This window comes from Aspergillus undulatus (assembly GCF_047715775.1).
Source record: "Aspergillus undulatus strain CBS 261.88 unplaced genomic scaffold BDV17scaffold_5, whole genome shotgun sequence".
NCBI classification, from domain to species: Eukaryota; Fungi; Ascomycota; class Eurotiomycetes; order Eurotiales; family Aspergillaceae; genus Aspergillus; species Aspergillus undulatus.
This window is the reverse complement of record NW_027396609.1, coordinates 96991-113999: the sequence shown is the minus strand read 5'-3', so window position 1 is coordinate 113999 and position 17009 is coordinate 96991. Positions and strand designations below refer to the sequence as shown.

Sequence of the window (17009 nt, the reverse complement as noted above, 5' to 3'; positions counted from 1 at the left end):
CGAGGGGGACGCCGAGGTGCGGACGACAAACATCAACCTTACAAGGTGCCCCCGTGTCGACTCCAACTTGACTTCTACCAGATCCCGGGCTTCGTGACTCATACAGAACCAAACACCGTTAATCAGGCACCCTTTTCACCCCATTTATTCCTGCTGGATCCGATCCGTAATCCACAATGGCTGCCAAATTGATCGATCGACGACTCCATAACATCCCAGGTGCGTTTTATTCTCGGAATTTGCCGACACTGTGCTGACACGACGACAAACAGGGAGGCTACTGGTTGCAGAACTGTTCTTCGAGGTTCCTCTCAACTACACCAAACCAGGAGATGGCACTCTGCGATTGTTCGCTCGCAGTGTCCGCCGTGCAGCCAAGCCTGTTGACCCCGGGAAGGACGACAAGCAGTCCCCACTCCCCTGGCTTGTCTACTTGCAGGGAGGCCCGGGGATGGGTTGTCGCCCACCGCAAGAATACGGATGGGTTGGAACAGCGCTAGATAAAGGATACCAGGTTTGTTATCCATTTGTCCTTTTCAATGTTACAACCGCGGTCGAAAGCCCGATTTTCTGACTTGAGAGCTCGGACAGGTCTTGTTTCTCGACCAACGAGGAACCGGTCTCAGTTCAACAATCACAGCAACCACTCTGGCCCGGCAGGGAAATGCCATCAAGCAGGCCGAATACCTGAAGCAGTTCCGGGCGGATAACATCGTGCGAGACTGCGAAGCGATCCGTCGGTGCGTAACGACCGACTATCCCGAGGATAAACGAAGATGGAGCATCATCGGCCAGAGCTTTGGTGGCTTCTGTGCTGTGACTTACCTTTCTTTGTTGTAAGTGCAATAATTGGCTCCGCAACTCGAATAATAGAATAATCTTAACACTCCAAACAGTCCAGAGGGCCTGGCTGAAGCATTCACTTGCGGCGGTCTTCCGCCCCTTGTCGACGGGCCGGACCCTGTTTACTCTCGCACATACGGTAAGTTCGCTTGGCTATATCTTGGATCATGATGCTGAGACATACCAGAAAAGGTAGTTGAGCGAAACAAGGCATACTACGGCAAATTCCCAGAGGATGTCGACCGAGTCAAGAAAATTGTTGAGTACCTGAAGCAAAACAAGGTTAGCGTACCGTCTGGGACCCTTATCCCTGAACGAATCCAGCAGTTAGGGATTATGTTCGGCATGCACGGTATGAGTACACAGACTCTTGTTCAAGTTACAATCGCTAACATAACGTCCTATAGGTGGACTTGATAGCGTTCACGATCTAATCCTGCGTGCCTCCAACGATCTGGAACTTTTTGGATTCCTCACCCAGCCTACTCTGGTAGCCATCGATAGCTTTGGCGGCTTCGACAGCAATGTCATATACGCTATCCTGCACGAGTCCATCTACTGCCAGGGGTAAGCGAGAAACCCCCACGGCTGTGGGTCATCTTTGCCCATTAAAACGGCACTGTTCAAGGCGACTAACCAGTGAACAGGAAAGCTTCAAACTGGTCTGCAGACCGACTCCGCTCCTCAAACCCCGTCTTCGCGCTGGACACAAACGCACCCGAGATCCTCTTTACAGGAGAAATGGTACCCACCCAACCCCAGGTATCAAGCCCACCCGACTAACAGATGGAAACACACAAAGATCTACAAAGACATGTTCGATTCTTACACCGAACTCTCCCAGATCAAAGAAGCCGCCGGCATCCTAGCCTCAACAACCGACTGGCCACCCCTTTACGACGAGGAGCAACTAGCGAAGAACGAAGTCCCTGTGTACGCGGCGACATATATCGAGGATATGTACGTGCACTTTGAACACGCTTCGAACACGGCAGCCAAGATCAAGGGGACGAAGCAGTTTGTTACGAATGTTATGTACCATAATGCGATTCGGAGTAAGGCGGATGAGGTCTTCCAGCAGCTTTTTGCGCTTAGGGATGATACGCTTGATTAGATAGGTGTCTGGATGTATCGATCTTGGTTTATTTGGGCCCTATACATCTAGTACTCGACTAGAGAGGGCAGATGTGAGATAAATGTATATGCAGGTGACATATCTATATTCAGGGTAGGCTAGCATATATACTAAAGAAGCTGGCACGCACTCAGAAAACCTGGAAAGAAATAATCAGTAAGTATCAGCATTCCTATTCGGCACAAGCAACCACATACCGCACCACCAATTATGAATAACCTGTCTTCCTCCTTCTGCACCCACTGCACAATTTTACTAGCGCTTTGAGCCAGCGCATTCCGATTCGCATGCGGCTCAGCGACACAGTAGAGCTCGAAGACCGGAGTGATCCACGCGAAGGAGCTAGAAGACTGGGTAACGCAGTGGTGAACCTTAACATGGGTGTATTTTGCGTGAACGCTCGCATGGAGGTTGTTGTAGGTTGATATGAGCCTGGTTGTGTTAGTTGAGTTCTGGCCGTGTAGCCTGATTGTACGAATTTGGGTACGCATACCTTCGACGACGAGGGATTGCGGTAAACTCAGGCTCATAGGAGGACATAGTGAACTGGACGTTCGCGCGTGATTTGTATACAAAGTGGTGTAAAACAGTGCCTGGGACTATATCGGTTGTGCTAGGTCGGCCCTTGTTGATGGCTTCTTTGATGATTTTGATGCTTCCGTTCTTTTCCGATTGCTGGATTTACGAGTCAGTGGGCATTGAATGAGGCGATTTTGTTGTTCGAAAACATACCTCCACGAAGGCGTTTCTCATGGTTTGCAGCTCGAAAAAGCTCTCTTTATCTGTGCTTATCAAGATAACCGCGACCGACTCGTCTGTTGTCGCTGTTTCCTCGGCTGCGGTATCGGCGTCATCCCTGAGGTCAAGGAAGCTGACATACATGTAAAGGTAACCGATACTGTTGAATCCAGGGAGACACACCGGGATCCAGCTTTCGCCGCCCCCGGCTTTGACGGCTTCCGCTTCGAATATCATGTTGAATAAGAGCTGAAGATCGCCGGGATGTAGCGAATGCTTCTTCGGCCTGACCACACTGACGAGTCGGCCGCCCGCAACGACGAGACCGTAGAGAAGGTTGTTGACCTTGGTTTTCAGCAAGGTATTGTTGATGGTTTGACGGTGTGATTTGCGAATCTTTAGGCACTCCAGAGCTGAAAGTAAAGTGGACGGCGACCCTCTTGTGAAGCTGTCTGCTAGAGTGGATATCAACGTCTCGGTGCCCTGTAGGGGACGCTTCAGGTCGGTTGATGGTCTCACGGAAAACAGGTGGTTCAAGGCGGGAAGTGTCAAGGTGGACAGGATTTGCATATATAATGCTTCGAGTTGAAGCTTAAGCTGGGTATCGCTTTCGAGTATTCGACTAATAGCAACCAAGTATAAAGGGCCCTTGGCAATCACAGTAAACTTAGTGTCACCGGCAGTAAAGCTGTTCAAGCGATCCTCGGAATCTTCATAGGACGAAATGATCGTCTGAATGATGCCGACATACGTCGAAATGAGACCGCCGTCTCCATGCCTCGTCCAAATCGGCTTTCCAGCAGCCGAGAGAATAATGTAGTGCTTCCGCTTCGCCTTCCATTTCTCGAGTACTAGATCTGACCGTCGAACAGCCGCTTAGCGGGGGATAGCTCAGGGCGAAGGAGGTACAGTACCTTCATTTTCTCCACCTTCGCTGATGTCCCCGACTGGCCCAAATTCACTTGCAAAGTCGTCCTCCATGTCATCGGCTTGGAACTCCGGAAACTGCATCAAGCCGCTACTGTCCTGTTGAGCCATTCCTAGCTCTGAGGCTGCAAGATCACCAAAGATATTCTCCACATCTCCCGATTCAGAATATGGGGCATAACTGGCAACACTTGCACTATCGCCGGTATCGCTCCCTCCCCTCGGAGTTGCTAGATGGCTCAGGCTAGCCTTTGCGCGGACGGTTCCGGGGAGGGTACGAGTAGACAATCCCTCCCTACTGTTGTCCTGAGGAGCAATATCGGTCAAGGATACAGCTGTAGTAGCCCGAGATTGCAGAGTTGGATGCGCCACTGGCGTGTTCAGTCGCGGCGTCCTGGGAACTGCTCCTCCATCTTCCAGCAAGCTCAGTGTACCTGGGCGCGGGGGTAAAGGCGGGGGAGGGCCTTCGGGGCTTGAGCTGCGATCGGATCTATGCTGTAGGGTGGATTGTCCAGACGGAGAGCCAGGATCATCGACCGGACGAATATGCGCATTATCATCGCTAGATGAGGCCCGCAAGGGATTGCTGTCTTCCGACTCCATGCTAGCTAACGAGCGCGATTAGGTGGGCGCATTGGGAATACTTCAACGGAGCTTGCGTGTTGCGGAGATTGATCGAGTCAATGTAACATCCTAGTTGTAAGCAAGCAGTCAACATCCAACAATTCAAGCAGAACACCCATTGTGATGCTGAAACAAGCAGCAAGGTTCCCCTGCGGAGGTGGTTGATCAACGTCAGTGACCAGGGCGGAGGAGCTGCAAAGGCGGACAACCTTAAACAGGCCCGGGACCTGCGTGCGTCTGCCTGATTTTGGCTGCGTGGCTTCACCTGCATTCCACTCGACATGCTTGTTCCACGATGCCTGTTACCTGCTTCTCTGCTTGATTTGTGTGCATAAACTATGATGCAGTGCGCTATACAGGTTTCTGCGTCTCTCAACAATCGACAATCGCAAAATGAGCCTTGATCCGAGCTCGTTCCCAAGGTCCAATTCCCCCGCAAGCTCCGACAGCTCTCTGACGCGCTCCCGGCTACGGGGGAAAGAAGGTCGGTGATCCACATGGCAGTTTCACGCTCGAGATATTGTACAAGCTATGGAGTCTAATGTACTTGTTCGCCTTCAGGTTCCTTGAAAAAGGATAAGAATTACCGCCGATATGCCTCCAGCGTCGAACGTGCCCTGTCGCTCTTTGACAACACCCTCCAGGAATGGGCCGACTACATTTCGTTCCTGAGTAGGCTCCTCAAGGCGCTGCAGACTCACCCTCCAGACCTGCCTGTCGTCCCTCACAAGACTGTCGTCGCCAAGCGGTTATCCCAGTCCATGAACCCGTCTCTACCCTCAGGAGTTCATCAAAAGGCGCTCGAAGTATATACCTATATATTTAACCTCATCAAGCCAGAGGGCCTGTCGCACGACCTTCCGCTATACTACCCCGGCATCGCTCCGACTCTGACCTTTGCCTCACTCACAGTGCGTCCGCTATTTCTGTCCTTGGTGGAAACCTATGTATTTGACCTGGAACCATGGGCAATTCGGCCAGCTCTCAAGGCGATCATCTTATCGCTATTGCCCGGGCTGGAGGAGGAAACGAGTGACGATTTCGAGCCTACGATGCGCTTGGTCAATACCCTTCGTGAAATCGCCGGTCAAATGGATACTCAGCGGCCAGGAGCAGAGACGAGTTCAAGCGGTCAATATTTCTGGCAATGCTTCTTCCTTGCCTCGATCACTAGCCCTAGCCGACGTCTAGGTGTGTTGGCTTACTTGAATCGTTACCTCCCTAAATTGGGTATCACAGACCGTAGGCCGAGCATACAAGATGAGGCAGATGCTACCTCCTTACCCCATGATATGCGGGTGGCGGTGGACTCGGTCATTCTACCGGAGCCTGGTTTACTCATTCGGTGCTTCGCAACAGGTCTTACCGATGAGCAAATCTTGGTTCAGCGGAATTTCCTTGATTTGCTTGTATCGCATCTTCCTCTGAGTTCGCCTATCTTGCAGTCTCGAATAACGGAAAGCGACCTCCAGCGGCTCATCCTTGCGGCGTCGAGTGTTGTTTCTCGTCGGGATATGAGCTTGAATAGGAGACTTTGGGCCTGGCTTCTGGGACCTGACCCTGTGGGTGACAGAGTTTCCTTTGATGCGCGTCCCTCGACCAGCGGATCTTCCAAAGCAGCCTCCGAAAGCCAAGAACTCTCGCAATCTCAGTATTTTAGTCGGTTTGGGTTGCAACCGTTGGTCAAGGGGTTGCTGCAAATGCTCAAGCAGGGTTCCTGTGCGCCCAACGAAAAGGCAAGACCTTTCCGAATAACTCTTTCGCTCATGGATCGGTGGGAAGTTGGCGGCCATGTTGTGCCCGCGGTTTTTCTCCCGTTCATACGAAGTGTTCAGGCCTATGAGCAAACAGCACCTAAGCACAACTTTGATGAGGTGTTCCGTAGCGCTACATCTTTCTTCGACGGCGTTGAGAGTGGCATGATCTTCTCGGAGCTTCTCAATTTGGTTGACTGGGACACTAAAAACCTCGCCCGCGATATCCCCCAAGTACTGGATAACCTGAACCTAGCTCATTTCATTCTGGATCATTTCAATGTACGCGAAGAAGACATGGTCTTGAACCATGTTCCGCTGCTGGCCTTGTCCGCCCTGATCAAAATGAGCGAGCTGTCCACGGAAGCTATTGCCTCGGTGCCCCAAGATCAAGTACGAAAGGTGTCGTCGGGATTATCAAAGGTGGTAAACTCCTTGACTGGGCTGCTTATAGACCGCGCCTTCCTCCGCAAGCCAGACTCAAGAACCTCGGTGAATGGCCAGCCCATACTTGACCGTCCGGGATTCGCGATCTTGAGGAAAATACATCAGTTCTACGACCAGAGCAGAAATAGCCTCGATCCGCAACCGTCTCCCTTTTCGCCCAGAGACTTGGCTGATCTGATCATCAAGAATATTTACGAACAGGCTATATCCGCTGTTGATGCTCACAATGACACCATGTCAATACCAGAAAGATTAAATCTTCTGATAGTGGTTCTGAAGAAGCTTCCTAGATCGCGTATCTTGCGGGACAAGAGACTCTATCTAGCAATCAACAACCGGATCAAGGCGGCCACGGTCGGGTCATCAAGAGCCTCATTCTCACTCATATCCTCCATGTCATCCACGATAACGAATTTGTATTGCATCCACAAATTGGGCTATTACATCAGCTACGAGAACGTCTCTGACTTGATATCACCACTTGTCGAGAAGTTGTGGCAATTCCTTTCACCAGTAAGCCCAAAGTTCCATGTCGAGGCTGTTCGTTGTCTATGGAACTTGCATTCTGTTACATGGTCCGATCACCTTGTTGAATCATCCATCACGTCTCTGATGTTTACCTCTCCGGCTCCTGGCTTGTACCAACTCTCGTCTGAGGAAGAAGCTGGCAGGTACTTTATTCTATGGAACCATAGTCATCACGGCACATATGAGCTGCCCCCGAAGCATCTACAAGATCCAGCCCAAGCTCAGACATCTTACCATTCTTCCATGCTTGAACGTCCGCTCTTCACCGTCTTGGATTTGTTGTCCCAGGCGTCAACCCAGGCTGCCCAGGTGGTCCAAACATGGCTCCAGGACCTACCCTCAATAGCGAAGTGAGTTGATCCAACCTTGGCATGATGATTGTTTCAATTGCTTATGCTTCCTTTAGAGTTTTCCGCATAGTTATCTCAAGGCTAGAGTGTGTCTTGCAACGAGCAAACCAGCTGGGGACTTTTGAAGGAAATACTGTCGTGTCTCCCGATGACTATACCGAGTGCAATTACCTCCTGGAGACCATTCACAATACGCTGACAGCTCTCACACATAACGGTTGGGTGGCGCTTCTCACTCAAACAATGGCGCAACACAATAGATGGCATGATATTTCCGCTTCTGAAGGTTAGTTGACTCTACGACAAATTAAAGAGCACATCTGACCGTCTCAAACAGACAACGCTGAAGCACCCAGCCTTCATTCAACCATATTCCAAGCTTCTTTGAAAGTTGTAAGTGGATACAGATCGAATGCTGCAACAGCCAGCGCCGAAGAGGTCGGATTGCAACAGATATCGCTCTTAGTCATGCGTCAACTCCTCCTAGGACCTGGTGTAGAGGAACTAGTGGAATCTGGGATCGATTCTCTCCTTGTCGATCGACTCCTACTCACACTCGATGAGGGTGGTGATGTTGCAATCCAAGCGGCGTTGATCGACACTCTCTTGGCTGTCTTAAAGGCTCGCTTTACCCAGGCTTATGTACCTCCGCACACTCCAAAACCGAAGCATCAGAGAGCTGGTTCACGTGAGAAGTTGACCAGCCCGTCCCTTCTGTCTTTTACCAGTGATAAGCCAGAAAAATCACCTGTCGTGCCACAATCTCCTGAACCTCCCCAACGTCTCCTGGATTGTCTTCTCAAAGGTATCAGCTCTTCCCACTCGAGAGCGATCATTGACAAGTGGATATTTCTTCTCTGCGAGACACTTCCACTCTACTCGTCGTCCATATTTCAGATTCTTTTGACCTTAGTGGAATGCTTAGGAAAAGAGATCAAACAATCTTATGCTAATCTCCAGTCCGCATTCAGACAGACAGAGAGCTGGCCTGAGGATCGCTCGGAACAGACCACTATATCCTTACTCGCCGGTTTCGAGACATGCATTGCAGCTGCTCATGAACGCCTTCTAATAGAAGAAGTCAACATCCCAACAGCTAAGAGCCCTGATCAAGCCCATAGCTTTTTCGGAAATATGGTGTCGGGGGTCTTTACTTCCGATTCGAATCATCTACGCTCTGGTGCGATGAATAACAGACTCACCGTCCTACTGTCATTTCAAGACGCAGTGCGTCTTTGTTTCTCCATTTGGTCGTGGGGTGCTGCAGAACGAAGCAGTCTTCCTCAAGACGCGGAGTCGATAGCGTCATTCCAGTACACTTCGTTGCGGATGCGGAACAGATCCCGTCGTATCCTTGAGCACTTGTTCACCGCTGAAGCACTGGAATGTCTCGAGACAATGGTGGATTTGTGGATCAAGTCGGACAGCGAAAATTCGCCGCTAATCTTCAATCTGCTTCATACCCTGGATGGATCTCGACCCAAGATTGCTGTTCCAGCCATTTTCAACGCGATCTACACCCGAACAAATCCCGCCGCTCTTGATCCGAGTCGCAAGTCAACAATGACAACGAGCCTGACGGAGTCAGAGTTGGCAGGGTTCTTGGTGACTTACGCGAGGTCTCTCGACGATGATGTTCTGGATGAGATATGGACAGATTGCGCAACGTTCCTGCGCGACGTACTAAGCAACCCATTCCCTCATAGGCATATTCTCCCACGACTTGTTGAGTTTGCTGCCATCCTGGGAGCAAAATTAGAGAACACGAACTTTGGTGAAGATCGCCGGATGAGAAAGGAGTTGGGAGTATGCATCCCCTCTTCGTGGAAATGTAATGACATACTAATGATGGTGTCTAGGATGTGCTGCTGCGTCTTCTCACCGCAATATTCACGAGCAAACCCCTTGGTCTTTCACCGGAGCAAGGTCTTATGAGTCGCTCTTCAATAGACCACGACAACACATCTGTGCCGCACATAGGGCCCGACGATATGTTGAGTATACTTGCTACCTCTATGCCTGCGTTCTCGACAACACTAGGGGACTTGGATCGGATCAATACAGCAGTGACGGGTATATCCACTAATGTGATTGGGCCTCTCATACGTGCTCGACTCTTCCCGAATAACCTCAACGGAAATTTCATGACTTTGCTACAGCTTATTGCGAAGATACCGCAAGCAGCAAAGATCTGGAAGAAGGATGTGGCAGAAGCCTTCAATGATCAAAGGTTCTTCGGCTCCCATGTCGACCTCGTAAAGGGTGGCTGGATGAATCTCTTGCGTCAGTGGGTCTTGGTTGACAAGGACCGATTTTCTGAAATCATGTCTCGCCTTACACCACCAGCTACAGCCGGCATAATGTTTGGAGTTGGTGCTTCTGCTGCTCGGCTAGATGCTGACCGTAAAGCTCAATTGAATCTCCGCCGCATAAGTCTCCTGGTTCTGTCAGCCAACGATGATTATTTCATCGCGGAGATGCCAGCGCTGCTACAAAAACTGGAAGATCTTCTAGGAGCCACTGCTTCATCCTCGCCTTCCTCCGCCACGAGGGCGGAAATTTTCATGGTCCTTCGAGCGCTCGCGCTCAAAAGCACAGCGACCACACTTAGCCAATTTTGGCCTTTGCTCAACAGCGAGCTTCAGGAAGCTATCTCGGCAATTTCATCCGGCGACCAGCAAGAACTGTATAACCCGTACTCATTGCTCCAGGCGTGCAAGCTTCTGGACACGTTGCTTGTCCTCGCACCCGATGACTTCCAGCTACTCGAATGGCTTTATGTAACCGATACGGTCGACGCGGTATATCCACCAGAGCGATTCGAACCAACGGCTCTCGCTGACGAGGTATCTCACAACCTTGGAGTGCGGTGGTCAACATCATCCGATCCAGCAAAGGATTCAACCGATCTTCACCGTGGCGTAAGGCATCCAGGCCTGACGGCGGACTGGATACGCGAGACCGCCAAAGATGAGATTGTCGATCGAGTTTTGCGGCCGTTCTTCGATCAACTCAGCATTCATGCATTTGAGAGCACCTACAGCATCAGCAGCCCGGACTTGGAGGCCTGCCGCGATGATCTGCTGGCAGATTTGTTCAACGAGAGTACCATGGCTAACTAGTCCTCTTGTCAACGGGGGGTTATCCTTATCTGTACTGTACCTAGACCATAAATATATTCTTCGTGAAGACCCAAATACGCACTTCTATACGTATGTAGGCTACAGTAACCAACCAAAGAGGCAGGGCTACCGGAAGCCCCGATATCTCACTTATGGCAGGTACGACCAGGGTAGCCTAGGCAACGATGCCGTTCACTCCTTCCTTGTTAGAAGCTAAAAGATAAACAAGCACATAATAGGCAACTGCCCACAGTCTCTGCTCGAGGAAGGCGCGACCAAGTGCTGCGGAGGTAGGAGCCCTGGTCGTGTGGTGGTGTTGTATAGAACGCACGGTCTGATTGGCTGCTCCACCCCGACTCCAGGTCCCGCCCAAACCGACACTGCACAACGTCACCGTCCGTCGGCTGTAGGGCTCCCCGGTCAACATCGAACTCTCCTTGATCCTCATTCTCTTGCACATTTTGTAAACCGTCCTCACATAACAATGGCTGCCAACATGCGACGAATACTTGCTGGACTCCGGCCCGTCACAGCACAGCCAAGCCTCGCCTCAACGCGGCGCGGCTTCTCCAGCTCTCCCTTGATGAAGAACGCCGGGGCTACTCTGCCGGCTAAGAAGCCTGTTGGAGCTTTCCGTGGAGGGTAATAGAGGCCCTATACTCAATTCACTTTTCTGTCGTTGAAAGTTGAGTACATGTGCTGACGGGTTTCATCAGTTTATTCGGGTTCCTTTCCGGCGCTGTTGTCGCCGGTGCCGCCGTCTACTACTATATCCTCGGCGAATACAGGGTGTCGAACACGATGCTCACTGAAGATATCTACGTATGAACTCGCTCGCTTGGTCTTCTCCGTTCTATCATGCCTTTATTTTGTCCATTGTACTCTGTTCACTATGCAGTTGCAGCACTAACTCTCGCAGGCTTTACAATCAGCAACCCAGAAGCTCCAGACTTACATCTCGGAGCTGGAAACGCGGGTGGACCAGCTGCAGAAGAAGAAATGAGTCGACCTTTGTATTATGATTGTGTTTTGCGCAAGCTGTATCTAGTTTCCTCTACACGTTGGTGTTGGGTCTTTCTGTTATGCATTTCATCGCTCTCTTCCTAAGTGCTTCCTCATGGCTTCTCTCTTTGCTTGACCAGTTCTGTGCTTATCCGCCTCATTTACCCTCGGTAATTGCACCAATCCGGCCCGCAAGTTGTGTATATTAATACCTCTTCAGCGATTCGTCGATGTACTCGTTCTCCGTGCTCCATACTGTATAGACTCATAACATGGATAAACTTAGTAAGCAGAAATGAAGCTGCATAAAAACAGAAGGTGCAAACAGATCAAACATCCACATGCAAGATATCGATAACGTATCCTTCAAGGTTCCTGAGTCTCGACACTCTCAAATCAGAAACCATGCCATGACCTCCCAATCTTCTAGAACCCCTTCACCATCCTTCCTCACCAGCAAGCGCCTTCTCCACCATGTACTCAGTCGAAGTCCTCCCCAACACGTCCACCTCAACCGCAACCCCCGGCTGGACGTACGCCCCAATCCCAGCAAAAGGCTTCGACCCATCAAAAGCCGCCCTCTCCGCCCCAACCGGTCGAAAGCGCGGAATCCGCGACCCCTCACGCACAGATGTCTCATCGCGCCGAACGAACGCCATCGCGCGGCACATCGCCGAACTCGACCGCGAGAATCACCGCGATGTTGCGATCCCTATACCCGCGAGAAAAGACGGACCTAGAGAGAGTGCGACGAGGGGGGCGAGGACGAAAGTCACGTCTAATGTGAGGAGGATTCTACAGTCGCAGAAGACGTTTCGGAATTATTTGGATGATGAGGAAGCGGCGCTTGCGCAGGCCCAGGCTGCGACAGGGTCCTCGGGGGTTGCTGCGCAGCAGCAGCGGGTGGCGTTGGGTAAAGTTGTGAAGCCGTCGCGGAGGAGTGCGACGCCGGCGTCGACAAATAAAGCAGGACCCTCGAGCTCGAAGTCTGTAAAAGAGACCCCAAAACAACCAGATACCAATACCACCGCCGAACCCTTCACCCAACCACCGGAAACCGAACCGCAAGACCAAGACCAAGACACGAAAGACGCAGAAGACGCAAACCAATACCACCTCATCAAATCCGAACACGACAACGACCCCCTCTTGAGATCATACATCCCCTCCGCGCCATCAGAACGCATAATGCGCGCTCTCCTCGCTGAGCCGCCGCTCTCATATAACGCGTCGCGCGCGGGGCCGCCGGTAACGGGGCGCTCGGCGCGGAGGTTCTGTTGTATTTGTGGATACTGGGGAAAGATTCGGTGTCGGAATTGTCATCAGCGGACTTGTGGGATTGAGTGTTATAAGACGCATGAGGATTCACGGTGTGGGGCCTTCTTTTAGGTTCACGAGATTCATCGGGAGTATAGTTTAATTTGGGCGTTCAATGTTTGGTCGGAGAGCTATGTTCATGATCTATGTAGCGGTTTATTCACTAAGTAATCTGTATATTATCTGTATATCACACCAAGCCACCTCTTCAGTGCCAAGTGCAGCACAAGATCAACACTTCATCCGAATCCCAGCCCGTAATTCCTCCTCCCGAATCTCAAACATGATTTGCACACCCACAAACAGCGCACAGCAGGCCGAAACAAGATACACCAGCCCGGCATAACTCCCCAACAATTCAGACAGAAGGCCCTTTATTCCGTCGAGGCCCAGCGCGAACCCAACCAAATTCGCAATCATCATCATGAGCACATTGCCCACGGCCCCAACACCACATATAACGCGGTACGTGTTTGGTCGCGAGCGCCAGCGGCTAGGCGGGAAAAGTAAGGTGCCGATGGCCTCGGGGAGAACGAAGAGCGTAATGAGCCAGCCCCACATCAGTAGGCGGAGGTTAATGTCGTGCCAGAGAGCGATAAAAGTGAAAACGACGAGGAAGTTGAAGATCTGGCGGGCTTTGCCGTAGATCGGCGAGGCGGGTTTGGCGGTGCTGCTGGGTGGCCCGCGGTTGCTGCCGCCGCCTAGCGGGACGTAGAGGTAGCGGACGATCCAGCGGTTGAGGGAGCGGTGCCAGCCGCGCCAAAAGGCGAAGGCGGAGTAGTTGTTGGAGACGCAGCGGACCATGTTCTCGGGCGGGTCGATGCCGTCTAGCAGGGCCCAGAGGCGGAAGAAGCGCCAGGGGATGAGGAGTTTCAGCCAGATGATGTGAAGGTTGAAGAAGGCGAGCATGCTGAGTTGGCCGGGGGTGTAGAGGGACCAGTTTGGCGAGGCGTTGGAGATCGCTACCGCGTAGATGAAATGGAGAATTAGCTCCATGGAGAGCAGGGTGAGGAAGAAGCGAGATCCATAGAGGATGGTGCGGGTTTTGGTGAGAGACTGCGGTGCGTATCTTTGTTGGGATATGTAGTCGTTGAACGTCACAATAGGGCCGGTCAGGTAGAGAGGTGAATAGAGGATGTAGGCGACGTAGTTTCGGCCATTGAAGGCGGACTGTTCAGCGGGGATCTTGACCCGGTCACGCTCAGAAAGCGCTGCCGGATCGAGTTGTTTCTTCTTATGGTCGTCAGAGGGAGTCAATGTAGTGCGTGGGATAAGACTTACTTCAATTGGACTCGCGGCGGGAAAGTCAAGGCTCCAGTAGTAGTCCAGATTGAAGCTGATCAGCCGTAAGATGGTGATTTTGAAGAGGACCTCCCATCGTGGCATCAGACCACCGAAACTGTCAAGTGTCCGAGCCCATTGTAGTAGACTAGACTCCTGGCCTGTCCCGTCCGCCGCTGTCCAGAAGCTGACAACACGCGCCAGTTGATATCCGCCGCAAAATTCATTGGCGAACAAGGTCCCTATACTGAAAGTCCAGGTAGCCGCTGGAATGTACTTTCGGGGGAGATCTTTGGCGATTCTGTAGTTCAAGTATAAAATAATCAAAATCTTGATGGCCGATACACCGTTGAGAGCTGTTATGAAGACCAGAGCGAAGTAATAGTCGAACCGTATACGTCGGGCGGCTCGAGCATCTCCAGCAGCAGTGACAGAGGCAACATTATTAGAAGCAACTGCACTAGAGGAGCGAGTAAAGTGTTCGTATATGCGGCGAAGGGAGGGATGGGCGACCAGAAGGACGAGGAGATAGGGAATATTATCACGGAAGCCCGAATATTGCGCGTCGGAGTTGTCCTAGGAGTGATGAGTTACCATTAGTATACGTCCTCCTCTAACAAGATCTTGAGCAAGACTCACGACTTTCCGCCCCGGTATCCAGCCTGGCGACAACAGGTGAGAATATGTCGGGTAGGTGGGATGCGACTCTGAAGCGATGTTAGCTCGATCAGCTTGAAGGTGAAGCAGGCTTACCTTGTGAGACATCAATCACGGTCTTGAACATCAGCGGAACGGCCACTGCGAAGACGACATAGTAGACGTAGAATTCAAGAGTGCCCCATTTTGAGGGCGAGGCACCGTTGGCGACAGCATTGGAGCGGGCATCCTTTGCAGAGCTGGATGGCGTGTCCTCGGCGGCGACCTTGACTGGAGTGTTGGCGGGGACTGTAAATCGCGTATCCAAAGTATCGAGCGAGTAGAGCCGCCGGAACCAGGAAATAAATGAAAGAATCATCTTAGCACCAGCATGTCGTGGGCAGAGATGAAGCTGAGGGACAGTTTGTGGAGAGGAGAGATCGAGGAAAAAGCGAGAGGATCAGGGGCGGCGGAGCTCTCGAGGTCCACTCAGCTTCTATACATTACACCACCACAACACCTGCCAAACTACCACGCAGACGACGAGTCTCCGTTATAGTATCTCAGTTGTAAACCTCTTCTTCTGAATACGCATTCTGTCACGTCTGGACGGTTGCACCAAGAATACTTGCAGTATCAGTTAGACGCATATCGCTCGCCCAAGTCTGTTGTCGCCCACATGGTGGCCCCAATGTGCCAAAAACTTCGCGTACATAAAGGGCTGTGGCATCCTTTCTCTAACTCAGGCTTCTAACGATATATTGCGCCCTAAATGTGACTTCTCGGCAATGGAACGAGTGACCTGTACTATACCCCTAGTCGCTTGTTCCGTTGCGGTATTCGATACTGATCAGAGATACCATGGACGACGCGTACGTGATCTTATTGTCTTGAACCCGCTAAGTTGGTCTGGCATTGGGCTGGCCATCGCATTGTATCTGCCTGGCCCTTAATAGTGACCCCTACTCATTGTACACTAAAATCTACCAGATCAAGAGAAACTTTGCCTCACATGAAGCCTTCCGACCTCCAGGATTCAGAAACTTAGGGTAAGGTCAATTGGGCTAAAGCCAGCAAAGAAACTGGAGCTCCCCTAGCCTGCGTCGTTCATTGTCTCTGCAACCCCTTGATTGATGCTGCTGTGCCACTGATGCCTCGCTGATTATCAATATACATTTTTGTCTGTTGTTGAAATTTGAGGGGACAAAACGTCTATCAGACGTTACGCGCCTGGAGCGCCTGGCAGTTAAGCACCAAAAGAAGAGGCTGCCTTCTTCAGAATGCTCTAGCAGATATCAGGACTCGAACATAACGCTCATTTACAGCCATCCTCCAGAGCTCAAACGCTTTCCTGTGCAGGTGATCACCTAGAATATCGAGTAACATGATATCTGTATGTCATTCCCGTCAACATTGCACTCTTCATTGAGCGATATTAATCTGGTCACCTCTTCGAGGAGCAGTCTGGTCGCGGAAGTCCAGATTTTGATATTTCTGTGCACTCTAAAGCCACCGCTGCTGACACTGATATGTTCATCATGGTGAACCCTTCCAAGCTACCCAGTATACACAGCGCACTCAACTGCAATGGTTGCTTTGGGGGTGTCTGTCTACATGAAATACAAATGCCTTATAATTCTTGATTTCTTGCTCCTTCCATCGAGGTACAGAGTCACTGTCCTCTTAGAATATCTACCTAAAATATCCCTTAGCAGTGGGCAGTCAGTGCCCCCGTAAATCCATCGCATCAGCATTGTTGGCACATCCTAGCTCTTTTGTCGCACAGTACATATGTAGACCCACCAGAGCCCAGAGCCCAGAGCCCAGACCCACCTCCAGAACCAAGCAGCGGCCCGAACAACGCTAACCTTGCCGAAGTTTCGGCGCTCAAGAGCCGCACTACTATTCACGTAGTTTTTAAACAACCCCTTATCTCAGTTATCGCTGCAAAATCAGTCTTCATTCCTTGACATTTGCGGCTCCTCGTTAATTTTGGTCTCTTGGAAAACGTACGGAGCTGGATCTGCTTTCCAGGAGCGGATTGTGCTGCTCGGTGCTTCCACAACACGACTTTGGTGCTAAACACATGACTGTTCCGCAGAATGTAATAGACCACCTATAAAATTAGCAGAGATTATTAGTGGCCTACTTCTCTCCTGTTTGATGTTCTTTCAGCTTTACTTCATAGTTCCTGGCTTTGGCCTCTATGAACATTTCAAAATTGGTCGTCTCATTGTTGAACTGCCATTGGCCATTTCACTGCAGATTGTATCCTACAAGTCAGCCAACCATTACTCCGTAGATA

At 51.1% G+C, this 17009-nt stretch overlaps 6 protein-coding genes across 6 annotated transcripts; 4 read left to right on the top strand and 2 right to left on the bottom strand.

The window, feature by feature from the left end:
• Window positions 1-176: 176 nt before the first annotated feature.
• BDV17DRAFT_287564 (proline iminopeptidase) lies at window positions 177-1957 on the top strand (the record flags this gene model as incomplete). The annotated part of the gene is made up of 8 exons (XM_073761196.1): window positions 177-219; window positions 273-514; window positions 592-836; window positions 897-982; window positions 1031-1195; window positions 1251-1410; window positions 1491-1587; window positions 1646-1957. 8 exons carry the CDS (start codon window positions 177-179, stop codon window positions 1955-1957), a joined length of 1350 nt encoding a protein of 449 aa, XP_073619455.1.
• Window positions 1389-4431, bottom strand: BDV17DRAFT_253230 (guanine nucleotide exchange factor MON1). The gene is made up of 6 exons (XM_073756631.1): window positions 3631-4431; window positions 2711-3573; window positions 2472-2653; window positions 2176-2410; window positions 1492-2117; window positions 1389-1411 (listed from the first exon to the last, which is right to left on the bottom strand). The coding sequence occupies exons 1-5, from the start codon at window positions 4244-4246 to the stop codon at window positions 2109-2111; spliced, it is 1905 nt and encodes a 634-aa protein (XP_073619454.1). The 5' UTR covers window positions 4247-4431; the 3' UTR covers window positions 1389-1411; window positions 1492-2108.
• Window positions 4432-4660: 229 nt separating this feature from the next.
• On the top strand, window positions 4661-10468 carry BDV17DRAFT_279419 (cellular morphogenesis regulator DopA; the record flags this gene model as incomplete). Its single annotated transcript, XM_073759713.1, has 5 exons — window positions 4661-4751; window positions 4829-7346; window positions 7403-7632; window positions 7684-9152; window positions 9206-10468. 5 exons carry the CDS (start codon window positions 4661-4663, stop codon window positions 10466-10468), a joined length of 5571 nt encoding a protein of 1856 aa, XP_073619453.1.
• A 406-nt stretch (window positions 10469-10874) lies between these two features.
• BDV17DRAFT_253227 (uncharacterized protein) lies at window positions 10875-11873 on the top strand. The gene is made up of 3 exons (XM_073756630.1): window positions 10875-11110; window positions 11185-11290; window positions 11388-11873. Exons 1-3 carry the CDS (start codon window positions 10953-10955, stop codon window positions 11469-11471), a joined length of 348 nt encoding a protein of 115 aa, XP_073619452.1. The 5' UTR covers window positions 10875-10952; the 3' UTR covers window positions 11472-11873.
• BDV17DRAFT_253226 (putative HIT finger domain protein) lies at window positions 11874-12952 on the top strand. The gene has a single exon (XM_073756629.1). The coding sequence runs from the start codon at window positions 11945-11947 to the stop codon at window positions 12857-12859; it is 915 nt and encodes a 304-aa protein (XP_073619451.1). The 5' UTR covers window positions 11874-11944; the 3' UTR covers window positions 12860-12952.
• Window positions 12953-15150, bottom strand: BDV17DRAFT_253224 (putative glycerol:H+ symporter (Gup1)). Its single transcript, XM_073756628.1, has 4 exons — window positions 14822-15150; window positions 14708-14775; window positions 14069-14644; window positions 12953-14017 (listed from the first exon to the last, which is right to left on the bottom strand). The coding sequence occupies exons 1-4, from the start codon at window positions 15081-15083 to the stop codon at window positions 13019-13021; spliced, it is 1905 nt and encodes a 634-aa protein (XP_073619450.1). The 5' UTR covers window positions 15084-15150; the 3' UTR covers window positions 12953-13018.
• Window positions 15151-17009: the final 1859 nt, after the last annotated feature.